Below are 17,009 nucleotides of genomic sequence, written 5' to 3' on the forward strand. Positions count from 1 at the left end.
CTGCTGCTGTTATCATTAGTCATACTTCTACTGTTATTATACACATATGATTATTGTCACATATGTATACTATCAGATATTAATATATACTTTCTACATATTGTACCACAATAGCTGTAATTATAATTATAATATTATTACTTTAATTAATGTTGTTGTAAGCTATTACCATTACCATCTGTCCTGCATCTCTATCTGTCTCTTTTTCTGTCTCATTGTGTCATATGGATTACTGTTAATTTATCATGTTGATCTGTTCTGTACAACATCTATTGCACGTCTGTCCGTCCTGGAAGAGGGATGCCTCGTCAGTTGCTCTTCCTGAGGTTTCTACTATTTTTTTCTCTATTAAAGGTTTTTTTTGGGGAGTTTTTCCTTATCCGCTGCGAGGGTCCAAAGGACAGAGGGATGTCGTATGCTGTAAAGCTCTCTGAGGCAAATTGTGATTTGTAATATTGGGTTTTGTAAATAAAATTGATTGATTGATTGATTGATTTTAGTTTTGCTTTGGTTCCTGTTCACATGGACTTTTTGCAAACAAACCAAGAGGAGTAAATGTGAAGTTCTGGCAACTGACAGGTAACTTGTCAATTGGACAGTTCTGTTGCTTGTCATCCTGCATCATCAGTGCATCATCAGGACCTACGTGGGGAAATCACATTGTGGTGACTGACTATAGTTTCTGCAGAAGCACTTTAATGCTTCTAAAGTGTTCATATTTATTTCTTGGTTTCATAAAGAGCTCGCGGAGAAATAATTGATTGTAAGCATTATTAGGAGGCTATTATTACAAGAAAAAAAGTAGGCTATTATTAGACTGCAAATTAATCACATTTTGAATAATGACTAACATAAAGACAGAATGAAAAGAAGGCGTCTTGTACAGTAATGATTCAGGGCTTAATACTATGGGATCGCTGTCACACACTTTTTATTGGACATAATGGACAGACAGAGTAAATGGAGTCTGATACGATGATGGCAGTTTTAACAGCTTTTTTATAAGGGTAAACACCCTCATTGACGCGCATATGTGTTACCATGGTTACATGTATGCACAGAGTGCCGAAGTCATGCCCCTTCCGGTGAAGCTCATGGGACCTTGGATCGGAAAAAATATGAATGGCAGTGAATGAGGAGAGAAATATTATCTTTTGGTCCCGTTTGAGTTGCAAACAAACCAATCACCTCTTGTCTTTTGACAACTGAGAGTGGCTCAATCTCACACACCTCATCCCTGTCCTCGCATCACTATCAGCGGCGCTGGCCGCTAGCAGCTGTAACAGTGACAAGTGGCTCAACCTCACACACCTCATCCCTCTCCTCGCATCACTGCGGCTAACAGTGGCGGTGGCCTGTGATTGTATTACCTTTCTCCTTCAGCAGCTCTTTCTACCCCGGGAGAGGCTACCCCGATGTTGACCACACTTTTTTTTAATTCGTCGTCACATTGCCTTTTTGATTCCCTTTTGCGATTTCTTGGCAACAAGGATTCCATCTCCCGTGATGCTGCATATGCATGATGTGAACATTGCTGTGTCTCCCAGCACAGTCTCAAGAGCATAGAGGCGATACCAGGAGAGCTGGACAGTGCCACAGAAGGCCATCAACCCAGCAGCAGGACCGGTATCTGCTCCTTTGTGCGAGGAGGAACAGAAGGAGCACTGCCAGAGCCCTACAAAATGGCCTCCAGCAGGCTACTGGTGTGCATGTTTCTGACCAAATGATCAGAAACAGAGTCCATGAGGGTGGCATGAGGGCCTGAGGTCCTCTAGTGGGACCTGTGCTCACAGCCCAGCACTGTGCAGCTCGACTGACATTCTCCAGAGAACACCAGAACTGGCAGGTCCACCATTAGCATCCCATTCTCTTCACAGATGAGAGCAGGTTCACACTGAGTATGTGACAGGCGTGAAAGAGTCTGACGACACTGTGGTAAACGTCATGCTGCCTGTAACATCATCCAGCATGACCGGTTTGGCGGTGGGTCAGTGATGGTCTGGGGAGACATATCGTTGGAGGGTCGCACAGACCTCCATGTGATACCCAACAGTACTCTGACTGCTGTTAGGTTCCGTGATGAAATCCTTAGAGTGATTGTCAGACCTTACGCTGGTACAGTGGGCCCTGGGTTCCTCCTGGTGCAGGACAATGCCCTCTCGTTCCCCTGACGTAAATCCAATTGAGAACCTATCAGACGTTATGTATCGGTGCATCCAACGCCACAAAGTACAACCACAGACCATCCAGGAGCTCACTGATACCCTGATCCAGGTCTAGGAGGAGATGCCCCAGAACACCATCTCCCGACTCATCAGTAGCATGCCCAAATGTTTTCAGGAGTACAAACAGGCATGTGGGGGGCAAACCCACTACTGAGTCACATTATGGGTTGTTGTGATAAAATTCAAACAAGTTAGATCAGCCTGAGATTTCAATTTTTTACTTTGCTTTTCAGTGTAATTTTGAATCCAGACCTCAGTGGGTTGATGATTTTGGTTTCCATCATTTTATTCTCAATGAATTGTACGATTTACATCAATTAAGATTTTTAACTTGAATAATTCGTATTCGTATCTGATATGGGATTTAAGTGTTCCCTTACTTTTTTTGAGCAGTATAGTTTCTGCTGTTATAGTGTTTGTGTGAAGTGTGAGGCAATACATGCACACAGATCAGTGTGTTTGTGTATTGTGTGTCGAGGTACACATACGCAGGCTGGTCGACTCCATTCTAGAGGCGGTGTTGACAGTGTCTCCAAACAGACAGTATCTTGGCATCTTATAGCCCACTATTCCCGCCACACATGGACCTGTAAAACAAGGAGAAAAAGAGCTGGGCTTTTCTCTGCTGCAAGAAGCTCCAACCATCCCACAATGCAACAGGGTTGGAGAAAAGGAACTGCACATTAACTGTTGTTACTTTGAAAGCCTTACCAGTAGAAGGCTACGTTTGGATAAATGGTTGAAGAATAGAATAGAAGAGGAAGATATAAAGAAAGGGGACATGTTGAAATTAACAGGAGAAACTGAAGAGCTGGAAGTCAAGAAATGAAGCTGGGCCCATTAAGTTTGTTCTTGGGTTTTAATTTTTGAGTGAAGACATTACCTGAGTTAACTGTTGATGACCTGCTGAATTAAAAGTGACTCTTACTTTGAACCTTTTATTTTTGCCTGTTTTTTCAGTTGTGTTGCACTGCCCCACCCCAGTCTGCCCTAATGACCTCTCATGACATTACACAGTACCGACCTGACCTACTGCATCTTCTCTCACCTGTGTGGATGCCGGCTCGAAGCTGCAGCCTCTGATTGGGCATGTGAGGGATGGAGACCTGTCTAACAGCTGCTACCAGATCCAGTGCCATCTTGGCGATCTCATCAGCATGTCTATCTCCATTCCTCTCAGGCAGACCGCTCACCACCATGTATGCATCCCCAATTGTCTCCACCTAGTTTGATAGTTAAAATTTTTGCTCAAGCAAAATTTAAGACTGTAACCAACCACTGTCAATTAAATCATCCTGGGGAGATACATGGAGCAATCAGGGGGTGACTCCAATGGCAAATATGATGTTTTTCTGTCAGCTGTCATGAAGCAAAGAACAAACACATCACAGGCATGTACTTCTTAAGTAAGTAAAGCAGCAAAGGAGACATACTTTATAGCTTCTATATGAACATTCAGTAGATTAAATACAAAAATGCTGGGTCATATATATTATATTGTGGAAGAGAAGTCAGCAGTCAGCCAATCAAAGCAACTACCATTCAAAAAAATTATTTGAATTAAATTGCAAGTAATATGGCAGTACATATGCTGTAATATGGAAAACACCAAGTTCATTATTTTGGAGGAAGTACTCCTAGAAAATCGGGTTTCACTTTTTAAAAACACCTGTTATTGTGTGAAACAAAAAAGGCGGACATTCATTTTATAGTCAGTGGAAAATGTAATATTTTAAGATAGTTTCAGCATTAAAATGTGGCTGCTATGATAAACCCATGTGGCTGTTAGTTACTTAAACTATTGTCTTTGTGTTGTGTCACCACATTTCTCAACAATAAGTATAAATTATTTCTGTTTTAATTCAAACAGGATATCTTCCAAAATGTTAAAGAAAAGAAGTGTTGATTGTTAAAGTAAAACTTTGGAGTCAAAGGCAGTGTGTGTGTGTGTGTGTGTGTGTGTGTGGACATTTCATTGTTACTTTGTAGACATCGTAGGAATCAATGCGTGTGTCAAAGCACATGTAGAGGTTGTTGAGCATCTCCACCACTTGCAGAGGAGTACAGGATGCAGAGATAGAGGTGAAGCCCACAATGTCTGAGAAAAAAATGGTCACCTGAAAAACAATGGAGAGAGGTAATGCCATGTGCAAAAGCCTCCATAACTCATCCACTATTCCGTAAATCAACAGTACTGTCCCTAGACCCTCCAGTCTGCATACTAAAGTGTCCTAGTATTGAAGATACTAAACCCTTAATTGTTCCTAAAAGCTGTGCCGTCAGTAGATTAGATCCTGATGAGCAGATTGCTACTCTCTCTGCCATCACTGTATGAATGGGTGAATGTGGCATATAATGTAAAACCCTTTGAGTGGTTGGACAACTAGGAAGGCACTATATAAATGCAAGTCTGTTTACCAAAAGTATTGTTGTACTGAGCAAACATACAGTTTATTATTACACAGTCCACCTGGCCACAGGCAGGGGTCAAACCCAGGAAGGCAGTACAAACAGGCAAATAAATCCAAAAGGGCAAACAAGAAATAAAATTTAAAAAATCACGCAGAGGTGTGAAACAGGCAAGTAACAGGTTTCCAGACCGTGACATCAACACAAACTGAACATTATTACCTTCACAGCGGAAGAATTTTTTCAAGGACTGTTGTATTAGACTGCATTAGTTTTCGTGAGGTGGACCTAATCAACTGGACACTGAGTGTACTGTAAGCAAACCCCAAGAGTTCTGCTTGAGCATCTGATACTAGCACTGAGAATGAGAGTGCCACGACCAATGTAACTAAAGTTGTATCTCTGATGTCCTGGGGCTATAAGATATTTTAAGTGTTTAAGCGCTTGAAATATTTATATTTTTTTAATATATTTTTTTATATGAAAATACAGCACCTCCACCACAGAAAAAATACATACAACTTTGCAAATAATCAGAGCTTCACGTGTGACTGTAGTGTACCCAAGAGAAGCACTGTCTGTCCACATCTGTCTTTTCATTCAAGGACAGTAAGGAACAATACAGAACAAGCTCCCTGATATTTTGAAAATGTGTAGATTTCCATAGCTGTTCCAGTGATGTCTAAAAATGGATTTTGAGAAATCAGTCCTGACTGCATTAATTTAACACAGACACAGAGCAATTATTAAACACATTGACTTCCATATGTCCTTTGTATATAACTGTATATAATGGACAATAGCAGACACCCTCTCCACAGCCTCCTGGAGTGACGGAGGAGCAGCTGCGGTAGTCGGCTCATTTCACTGCGTTGCAGAACAGAGCGTTTCAGGAGATCCACAACTGGCTGGACTGTGGAATGGACAGTTTCATTCTAATTTAATTTCTATTTATACACTTATCTTAACTTAGTTTATTTTATGTCTATCTTAATACCACTGTATTGCTGTTGATGAGGGGAAGTGTGGTTGTTGTTCTTTGTCATTTATGAGCTCCTGGATAGCTGAATTTCCCTTCAGAGAAGGTTTCTATTCTATTCTATTCTATTCTATTCTATTCTATTCTATTCTATTCTATTCTTTTCTTCTGTCTGTCTTTACTTTACTTCACTAAAAGTTCTAATTTAACAATGTAAAAATACTTCATTATATGTACAAGTCCTGCATTCTAAATCATAAGTAAGAGTATGCAAGTATCAGGGCGTCGTGGCTTAGTGGCTAGAGCAGGCGCCCCATGTACAAGGCTGTTGCTGCAGCAGCTCTGGTTCGACTCCAGCCTGTGGCCCTTTGCTGCATGTCATACATACATTTGCTACACCAGACAAGCAGCATCAGGGAGGTTTTTGCCCAACCACATCCTTCAGGTCTCAGCAAGTAATGTTTTACTTTTCAGGATAATTACAAAACAGGAATTGGTGGGTCTTACATTTTCTTTCCAGAATACTCTAAATCAGTTTAAAAATGAGCCCATGGACCTATTCAGTAATAGCCCCCCCACCCTGCCTCACACCCCATGCAGAGTGCTTTTGGTGCAGCTGCTTCAAACCTCTTCAATAAGCCAGACGCAATTTCACCCGCATAACTTGTTTTATCTGCTGATGAATATGGAACAGGGCAATTATAGATAATTACGCCAACAATAGCAACAAAGGCAGCAAACACACATTCATTCATCGTGTTTGCAGATCTTGCAGAGGTAGCCTCCTCACAGCAGTGCCCCACAATCCTTGCAAGTTGCAACATTAGGAGCTCTAAATTCATTCGGTTAAATGCTAGTGAATGTGGAGGCACACGGAGGGGAAAGGTTATTTCCTTGAGTCTTCAACAGTGCTGTCTGTTTCTACCTGAGTTTATGGTTGGCATATACATGCAAATGTTTTTATTGCGCCTTTTTTTGCGAGATAAAGATAAGTTTCCATGAGGGGCATCAAAATTAAAACAAACTTAGATTATCAACAGCTTTTGCCCTATGATTTCCATCTCTTTGTTATTCATAGAAAAAAATATTGCAGAAAGAGGGAACAGGGAGAAAAAGTTGTTTTCCAAGTCACAAGTAAGTTTCAAGTCTCGGTTCTGGAATCCTGAGTCAAGTACCAAGTCAAAGCTAACATTTTTCAAATCAAGAGCAACAGGTCCAAGTCAGGTCCCCAAGTCAATTCCCAAGTCCAGACCAACTAGTCCTAAGTCTTGTTTCATTCTCATGGAATCAGACAGATGATAAACAGCACACCACATATCATTTTAGTGGACAAGAGCAGGACGGTAAAATAACGTGAGGCCAGCAGAGAATACCAGCAGTGATTACGACAGATGGTATTACCATCCAGCGCTAAAATATTTTAACTTTTTGCCCTCCTCTGTGATGGAATTTACAACAGGTTGTTACCTTCACACAAAAAGAAAACATAGCTAATCTGGATAATTACTGGACATTATATTTATATAGAATAATAGACACAAAAAAAATATTTAATATATATTTATTCCATTCTTTGTAAATAGTTCGACATCACCAGAGCAACTTAGTAGGCTTGTTTGAGGTGAACTGCACCTCGCCTGGAAAGTGGATGAGATCAGGCTGCTGCAGCAGGAGGCAATGTCAAAAAGCTGTGGTCAAGTCACACAGTTTCCCAAAAGTTTCCTGAAGCCTTCAGTCCGTACAAGACGTAACAGTCAATAAATAAACAATAACCTGTGAAGAAAATAAAGCCCACACAAAAAAGCTTTTTAAGTCTTGTGTGTGATTTATCCTGGCTTTATATGAGTAGAGGAAATCTCCGCTAGTCGCTATGCTAATTTATACAGTGTCAAATGTCATAGGCACGTACTACTAATAATGTTAGCATGTGGTATTTGTTTGGAAAACATGTTTAGTATAAGACAGCTGTTTTGTTTGTCAACCTTGTAAGTTGTAATGGAGCTGAATTCTGTAACCTTAGCTTTGTTAAATGTTGCTGTTGTCCCTGGTTTCATATCATTAGGGGAAATCTCTGCTAGTCGCTAGGCTAATTTATGCAATGTAAAATGCCATAGGCTTGTGCTAATAACATTAGCATGTTGTATTTGTAGGGAAAATGTGTCCAGATAAAGACAAGTGCTTTGTCTGTGAATCCTGCAAGTTAAGGTGAAGCCAATTTGCGTACTTGTGTTTGAAATTGTTGGTATTAAGCCATGTTTAATGTGTGTTTTGAATTAAGTAAACTTTACAGCACTTCACAGAAACACCACTGCCGAACAGTGTTTTAAAGTGTAACTGCAGGATGACACAGACATACCACTGCACCATTATTTTTGCTGATACATCCCAAACTTAAGCAAGCATTGCTGCCCCAAGCTCTCGTTATTTTTTCACACCACTATGGAAATTACCAAAATACATCTCTCAAGCTTAGCTGTCCCTATGGGAAAAAAGTCCCAGAGGATCAATGGAGCCTGACAGTGGGAAGCTGAAGTGAACTAGTTTTGCTTCATTTTGAACAGCTATTAACACTAGAAATTAAAGATGTACAATTAAACATAATTTTTCAACTTTACAGTTTGTCATCTCAAATTTATTTTGAAAATAGTTTAAGTGAATAGTTAAGGAGAAGTTAAACATTTTTAAAATAGGTGGCCTGTTTGCCAAGGCAAAGACCAATGACAGGCTAGCAAGTAGCTAACTGGTCCATTCAGGTGTAAAAAGGGTTTGAGCACTATCAACCATCTATTATTTTATATCCCCAGTGAATGCAGAAATTAATATACTCTGCAATTGTACCAACCTTTTCATAGCTCTCTGCCTCGACGTGTTTATGCTGGCGGAGCTGCTTGGCGACAGATTTGGGCAGCATTTGGTGCAGCAGATCCTCTGCCAGCTGCCTCTGGCGCTTCAGGTCCTCTGTCTTCTCCTTCAAGCTCTGGGCGTAGTTCTGTATCCACTCAGTCATCTGCTTGAATGAGAACATCACCACCGGGTAGATGAGGCAGGCCATGGCCAGCAGGCAGACCCTCATACTGAGGCCGGAAGACATGGATCGAGATGCCAACCTGAGAGCTGGCACCGCACGATCAAACAAGCACTGCTGAGTGTTTGTCAGAGCCCTAATTCCAGCCTGAGACCCAGACAGATGCCCAGTCCCTGCTCCAGAGGTTTGCCACAGACGTGTGTCAAAAATAGAGGAATGTTTTACATGCTGGCTTGAGTTTAACCTAAGCTCTATGTTCTGTAACCAGCAGTCATTCAATCGCTCTGTCATAACCCGCGCAAAGCCGAGATAGTTTAGTGCATAAGTCCACTTGTACTGGAAGTCAGTGCGAGTTGCCATGTGGGGTAAATCCATCAACTGGTGGTTGAGCTCTATGAATTTTATCAGAAGTCTTGCAGACAGTACATCTCTCCAGTTAGAATTCTGCTTGGCTTTGTCTAAAGTATCTTCTACTGTACCCCAAATGTCAAGAAGTCCTCCAATGGCCAGGGAGTAAGCAGAAGTATCATGTTCACTTGTGCCATTTGTATCCAATGAAGCATTTAGATATCCTTGAATGCTCCACCTTATCTCATGGCAAAATCCAGCCAACCCAACGCTACAAGTGAGCCCATGGCTGTTGTTGTAACCTGCCATTTCACCACAGAGATGACCGAGCACAGGAGACACGACCTCTGAAAACCTTTCCTCCAATGTCTCATTGCCCATGTCTTTGGTAAATAAACGCCTCATCTTTTGAAGCTTACTGACGAGTTGTAGGATAGCTATCGTCCTGCATGAAGTAAGCTCCTTGTACGCGGCCTCTGTAGTGTGCAGCAGGTCAAAGTTGGAGCTGAGGTCAATGGACACAGAGCCCAGCAGGGCCAGGAAAGAAAGGACACAGGCTGTCAGAATCCGACGAACAGTCCGACTACTGCCAGACAGGGAAAATATGGAAGACCTGAAAAAACAGGAATACAACTGGTGAATCACTACACGAGGCTTAAAGGGACAGTTCATCCCAAAATCAAAACACATATTTTCACTCTTAAAGGGGATTTATGGTTGTGCGTAGACCCTACGCATGTAGCCTACGCACGTCGCTTATGCCGTGAGCATTTTTACTTGTGTGTGTCTGTGTTACTCTGCAGTTACACCTCCAAAACACAAAACAAGTTTAATTGATTCAAAACACACCCAAAACACACATTAAACATGGCTTAATAGAGATAATTTCAAACACAAGTACACAAATCGGCTTCATTACAACTCGCAGCATTCACAGACAAACACTTGTGTTAATCTGGACACATTTTCCCCACAGATACATCATGCTAACGTTATTAGCACAAGCCTATGGCATTTTACATTGTATTGATTAGCCTAGCGATGAGCAGAGATTTCCTCTTCTCATATGAAGCCAGGATGAATCCCTAAGTATAAATCCCTGAAGGATAAATCACACACAAGTGATGCTATTTTAATGGAGGCCTTACTGTCTTCACAATTTATTGTTTCTTATCTGTGAACTAAAAGTTAATATAAGCTCCATTTCCCCTGAGGGAAATGGTGTCAGTATACAGCGACAGACCAGAGGTTTGCGTCACCGCAAAGCGTAGTTACGATTCTGGGGAGGTGCACGTCAGGCTACGGCATAGGCTACGGCGTTGGTTACAACATAGGCTCTACGTCGGCGTGGCTCTACGTCGATGTGGATCTTACGCCATAGCTATGGCGTCGATTCAACACAGAACTATAAAATACGTGTTACCTGTAGGCCTAGTGTTAATTAACAGTCTAGATTGTTTGGTGTGAGTTGCAGTGTTGGAGATATGGGCTGTACAGATGTCTGCCTTCTCTCCAGTATAATGGAACTAGATGGCACTTAGCTTGTGGTGCTCAAAGTGCTAAAAACATACATTTTACTGATGAGAAGGCAGATATCTCTACAGCAAACTGCTGAATGAGTTGGGCAAATTTGTTTCGTTGTTGGTTTTTACAAAAAAATAAAAACAAAAAAATGATTTATTCCCCCTGTGCCAACATCTGACAAGTACTTTGTTCAAAGCGAACTGACACTTTAAAGGAACAGTTTATAAGATTTAGTGGGATTAAGTGGCATCTTGCGGTGAGGATTGCAGATTGCAACCAGTTAAAACTTCTCCCAATTAAAATTCCTTCAGTGGTCATTGTTCAGGGGGTTTATACCAGAAGTCGAATTATTCGCAGAGGTCTCTTCTCCAAAACAAATAGACCTGGTTTCACATTAAAACACATTGTGTTTTTTCCACCATGCCCTCTCGTCATAGATGGGCTGCTAACTATGGTGGCCACTGCAAAACGTGAATGGTCATATCTAGAGTGTTTGTAGAAGCATGGCGGTGCAACATTGTGATCTCCATAGATGAGGACATGCTCTCTATGTAGATATAAATGACTCATTCTAAAGTAATGAAAACCCAATTATCCTTATTTTCATGTGATTATGCACTAAAGAAAACATACTTATTACATTATATTCCATTTCTGCCAATATATCTCCCTAAATCCTACATAATGGACCTTTGAGGCTAGCAGTATAGTACAGAAAATGTATACCTACGTGTTGTCAGAAGTGTCAATTTGAGAAACTGATACAAGAATTGCAGTTATTTATCATTACGTGTTTAAATGAGAATACATCATTTTTTCAATAAATTCACACGAATCAGAATTCAGAATTACATAAGTGAAATAGGTGTTATACTTACATAACCCTTTGACACAAAATGAATGTTCTTTTGTTTCAGCCTCTCAAATATAACTTGATTTGCTGCTCTGGGAACCTGTGATTGTCTTCTCCTACACCTTTCATACTTATATGTGACTTCACTATTTAAAAAGATATCTATGTAATAATTGCTAATAACTATTAGTTACTGCCACGAATGATACATTTGGAAGAAAAACACTTTGTCATTTACAGTTTCAGTTTAATCTTAAAAACATGACATTATAGCAGCATACTGTATGTATGCATAGCCTGTACTGTTCTTTTAAAGACATATAATTATAAAAGGCATTTGCCTCTCCTTGAATGTGACATCAAGTAGTGTGTACAGAAGGACCTGATTCTGACATGAGCAGAGTGTCTATGTGAACCACCATCATTATTTAGACAAATTAAAGCTCAACCAGCAGCTGAAACAGATTGGGTTTATTCCAGCCAACTTTGTGGGAGAGTTTTTGTGAGTCTCACCTGCACAGCTGACAGTCGCTGTCCGCATCCTGCTGCGCCCCCGGAGCGACCCTCCTCTTTCTTATGAACCTTCTTTTGAGGGAAGCGGAGGACAGTGTCCCAGATGCGAAACACTCTTTTTTCATCAAGTCCAGTGATGACATGAGACTCGTGCTGCAGTTAGATTACTACCTCAAACGGTGGCCTCACAGCACACAGTCATTGCAGAGGGAGGACCGCACTGAACAGATGGCCTGTTATTGGATGTCAGTAGAAGTACCAAGCTCGCAGCAGTGTCTTCTCAACTTCCGGTTATATTTTTCAAAATAAATGTTTTAATAATACGAATTTAAAATGATGTATTTATTTGGTTAAAGGGACAGTATGCATCGATCAGCATTACTATAAACGGGCTATGAAATCGGACAAATTGTTGCCCGAAAACATATGGATAACTAACTTTAAAAATATATTTCACTGACTCTCTTGTTGACACTTGCATAATCTACCATAAACAGAAGTGTTGATCTAATCTTTAAACACAGGGGTCGTTTTGTCAACATTTTTTCAGACATTTATATAGCTAGCTATTCTTATAGTGTACAGTTTAATTCAATTTAACGACTTAGTGAATTGTTGACACTGTATCAGAGGAGTGTTGAATCGTCTTTAAAATACATTAAAATACATAGTGTTTTAGACGTATACTGAAAAAAGTCATTTCTTTTAATATAAAATGTGAATAGCCTATATAGCCTAAATTGATTATGGTAGGCTATAATAAAATTTTAATATGGGTTAAATCAGAAATAAATATTGTTTACATTTGACAACTATACCGCAGGTAGATCGTAACAGTTCAACGATAACTTTTACAATTCTAATAGCATTTGTCCAAATGAGCAGTATTTAACAGTTTATGTCATGGTCCAAATTTACATTTGGGTGCTAAGTTAAACTGCGTCCATCGTCTGGACTTGTGTATCTCCCACACAGCAGGTTGGCAGTGCCCTATTAAAGCTCCTCCCAGTGGATACTACGGATCTGGGGCCTCATTTATAAAAGAGTGCTTAGGATTCATACTAAAAGTTGACATGCGCCCAAAAGCTGAAAATTGCGTGCGCCAAAAAATAATCTGATTTATAAAACTGTGCGCACGCACACTTGCACGCAATGTTCTCTTTATAAATCACAGACCTCCTGGAGTTGTGCGCACCCAGATCCGCCTCATATTCCGCCCTCTACACGCCCTAGTTCAACCATAAATGGTCATGCAAATCACCTCATGAATGCGATCTGCATATAAATAAGCCGGCATGCCAGTGTTCTCTTGTTGTGTCACGGCGACGGGTGAGAAACGAACCAAAAAACGGAATTCCTCCGAGACTGAGCTCGAGACCCTTTAACAGGAGGTGGAGGACTGAAGAAAGATTTTATTTGGTGGCCACAGCAGCAGGATCACTAATAAAAGAAAGTGAAAAAAAGTGGCAACACATCAACGCTGCTGATGCTGTCAGCTGTGTCTGTGGGACTGCACGGACAGTTACAGACCAAAAAAAAAAAAAGTGGTCTGATCTAAAGGTAGACCAAATATTTCTACTCCTTTACCAACATGTAGTTAATGTGTTGCTTTTAAATTTGAGGATGTTTGACATTGATGTGCGACATAAAGAATCACATTTATTAAAGGTGGAGGCAAAAAGGAGTATGTGCCAGTGCCATCTTGCGCAATTACGCACGAGGGTCACCGCAGTATTTATATGTTTATGGCAATTAGTCTGATCAGACACCCGGCCTGAATTACAGCATGAACCAGTGGTATCCCTGTCCCAAAATACAACGTGTAATTTGAAATACAATTCAAAGATGAAAGTGTAATAGGCGAACACGTTTCTTCATGCCGGTTTTGTCATGAACAGCACATGTCTAAGTAGGGCTGATGAAATGAGTGTAACGGTTGTGCTTAATGGCTGTATTCCGAGACATGATAAATGCACTGGAAATATTTAGCTAAATAAATAAATATATTCCATGCAGTCGCGCCATCCTCTCCCCCTCCTGCGCTCACAGAGTGGACAATGAGACGTTAGAGGCAGTGCGGATTAAATACGTATTTAGAAAGAATTTCAATTCAGGATTTGAGTTGGATTTTACAACGTTTTTATGAAACAATTATCACTCACTCCAAGCGTAAAATAAGGCTGCTGGATTTATTTATTTCAATGATAACGTGGATCTAAGGTGGATATAGCGTGACATTAAATTTGTGTGAGACATCAATAAAAATCTGACTCCACTTCTCCACCTCGCCGTCTGCATTGCCACTTCCCAGTGTCTCCAAAATGTGCGCACGCATGACTCAGAGTTTGCTTAGAGGTGTGCACATTCTCCCACCAAGTTTATTTTTATAAATCACAACCTTTGCGTGGTAAGTGGCATACGCCACTTTCAAGCCCCGTTTTGTGCGTAAGCAAGCACCGTTTTGTGCGTAATATTTATTTGGGGCCTCATTTATAAAGCTTGCTTTATAAGCTTGCTTACGCACAAAAAGGGGCTTGAAAGTGGCGTACGCCACTTCCCACGCAAAGGTTGTGATTTATAAAAATAAACTTGGCTGGAGAATGTGCGCACCGGTACGTCAACTTTGATCCTTGCGCACGAACATTTTGAAGACGGGAGAAACTGGCGGCGCACATGGTGAGGCGGTGAATTGAAGCAAGATTCATCTCATACATTTAATGTCATCACATATCAGACTTATAGACCTGCGTAATCATAAACACCCAAGTCTGCAGTGTTATAGATGTGTTCCTTTAGTGAGCCATTAGGCCTACTACTGTATGCACAATGTTCATATATCATACTTCCATCTTCAAATGATATAGAGCGGTGGATAGCACTGATTGATTAGTATTAATTGTGACAAGGTGTGTAACAATCAGTCTAATTGCTGAGTAAGCATATAAATAGTGCGGTGACACTTGTGCGTATAATGCTGCACAATGAATGCGCTGGCACTGCTGGAAGATCATGAAAATGGTAGGATCAGGATGGAGAGAGTCTTTAGGGACCACGAAGACTTCCTGGCCTATGATGATGACTGGCTAATAAGCCGATTTAGATAGAGCAGTGCTCTTGGATCTATGTGCTGAACTGGGCCCAGTGTTAGACAGACCCACCCGCCGGAACCGCGCCATCCCGGTGCATATATAGGTGCTGACCACTCTGGCAACCGGCTCTTTCCAGCGGGAATTGACTGCACTGACTGAGTGAAAATGAATTTGTCTATGTGAACCGAAAAAATGCGCATAAAATCAATGTAAAAGTTATTTGTACCTCAAACATGGTTTTGACAAATTTAGTGGCACGGTGGCCTGGGTCAACACATGGCTCATTCATCCTGACGCACAGCAGTGCAGGGAACAGACTGCAGGCAGGCGCTGCGCGTGATGGCTGGCTCCTGGGTGAGTACATAAACACCATTGTAGAAATTCTAACCATGAAAGCCTGATTTATAATTACTCTCCTGTTATACCTTGCAGGTGACAGTGGCTACCCCCTAAGGCGCTGGCTCCTCACCCCTTTCACCAACCCGCAGAGCGCAGAGGAGGTGCGCTTTAATCAGTCAATCAATCAATCAATCAATCAATCAATCAATCAATTTTATTTATAAAGCCCAATATCACAAATCACAATTTGCCTCACAGGGCTTTACAGCATACAACATCCCTCTGTCCTTTGGACCCTCACANTTCATTCACGTATTCAACTAAGTTAGCACTGTAAGCACTGGGTTACATTAATTTGACACAAGGCTAGCTCTAAGTTTATAGCAATGGTAATAGCAGTTACCAAAGGTATTGAATTGGTTTGGTGTCCATAACCTCCAGTCAAATGTAATTTGTTCAATTTAAACGGAACGAGGAAACCGTGAAAGGCTTTCTTTGCGTTAGCGAGTTTGGCTTAAACTGGCTTAATAACGCTCAGTACTAATTTACAATTCTTTACAGCCAACTAACTTGATACCCGTTGTGTTATTCACAGTGATAACGCTACAGAACGATGTTTAAGGCAGCTTTTAAATTAGTTTCTCTACTTCAATAGTCAGAGCTTGATTTGAAGTAGATGGTTCCACAACAACAATGTCCACACTAGTCCAGTGATCCTGCGTCACAATCAGAGGACATATAAGCACATACAAGGAAGTCGACTCCGGCTTTAACATTGATAATGTACTCACAGAAAAAGACACAACTCAAACAAAGACAACAGATTTGGACAAATAAAGGTTAACTATAGACAGCACTGTAGTGAACACAAGTGATCCTGTTAGGGGTGGGAATCACCAGGGGATCCATGATACAATATTATCATATTACTTAAGTCACGATACTATATTATTGCAATTATAAATATGTTGCGATGTGCTTGGTAATGCAATAAAATGCGTTGCGATTATTACCTTTTTTCGACTGTAAATTATGTCCCTAAAGGAAAACTTTGTCAGCATCTAATAAGATAAAGTTTTCAGTCTGTTCATCTCACCTCAGCCTTTTTTTTGTTTTTGCAGCAAAATGTACTAAGTGGACTAAAAAAACAATTGATTATATTATTCTAGTAGGCTACCTAAAGTTTAATTTGTATTACAATATTAATAATTTATGTAATAAAAAAATCAATACTTGGCATTGAGTGACTATATGATATTGCCACACAAAAATATTGTGATACTGTGCTTTATCATTTTCCCCCCCTAACTTTAGATCCTGTGTGGAGAGACTTTCACACCAGACAGCACCCTGAAATCTGGCAATTCCAGGTTGTCTTGCTCATGGCAACAAAAAGTCAATAAATATGACTCAAAATTGAGAGTGACACATTGAGAACCACTCTTAACATTTTACTTTACATTTGTTTAAAAGGCATGACTGTAGGCTGGACTTGCAGATGTGCTCAGTTTGTTAGTCTTGACAGATTTTTCGCTAAAACTAGCTACTGTATCATATTGTCTTGTCACATGATCAAATAGAGACTTGGCATTAGGCAACATCTACATGTTACCCACATACATACATATATATATATATATATATATATATACATATATGTGTGTGTGTGTGTGTGTGTATATATATATATATATATATATATATA

General features: G+C 40.5%; 1 protein-coding gene across 1 annotated transcript in view; it reads right to left on the reverse strand.

Moving 5' to 3' along the window:
• LOC126402104 (atrial natriuretic peptide receptor 1) overlaps positions 1-12,001 on the reverse strand; it is a 17,101-nt gene extending 5,100 nt beyond the window's left edge. Inside the window, exons 1-7 of the mRNA XM_050063785.1 lie at positions 11,877-12,001; positions 9,342-9,599; positions 8,456-8,687; positions 4,208-4,342; positions 3,274-3,448; positions 2,714-2,812; positions 1,819-1,869 (exon numbers count right to left, since the gene is read on the reverse strand). Coding sequence (XP_049919742.1) covers positions 1,819-1,869; positions 2,714-2,812; positions 3,274-3,448; positions 4,208-4,342; positions 8,456-8,687; positions 9,342-9,599; positions 11,877-12,001 — 1,075 coding nt within the window. The remainder of the gene's footprint in view (positions 1-1,818; positions 1,870-2,713; positions 2,813-3,273; positions 3,449-4,207; positions 4,343-8,455; positions 8,688-9,341; positions 9,600-11,876) is intronic.
• Between the last annotated feature and the right edge of the window lie 5,008 nt (positions 12,002-17,009).

This window comes from Epinephelus moara, chromosome 16, assembly GCF_006386435.1.
Source record: "Epinephelus moara isolate mb chromosome 16, YSFRI_EMoa_1.0, whole genome shotgun sequence".
In the NCBI taxonomy this organism is placed as follows: Eukaryota; Metazoa; Chordata; class Actinopteri; order Perciformes; family Serranidae; genus Epinephelus; species Epinephelus moara.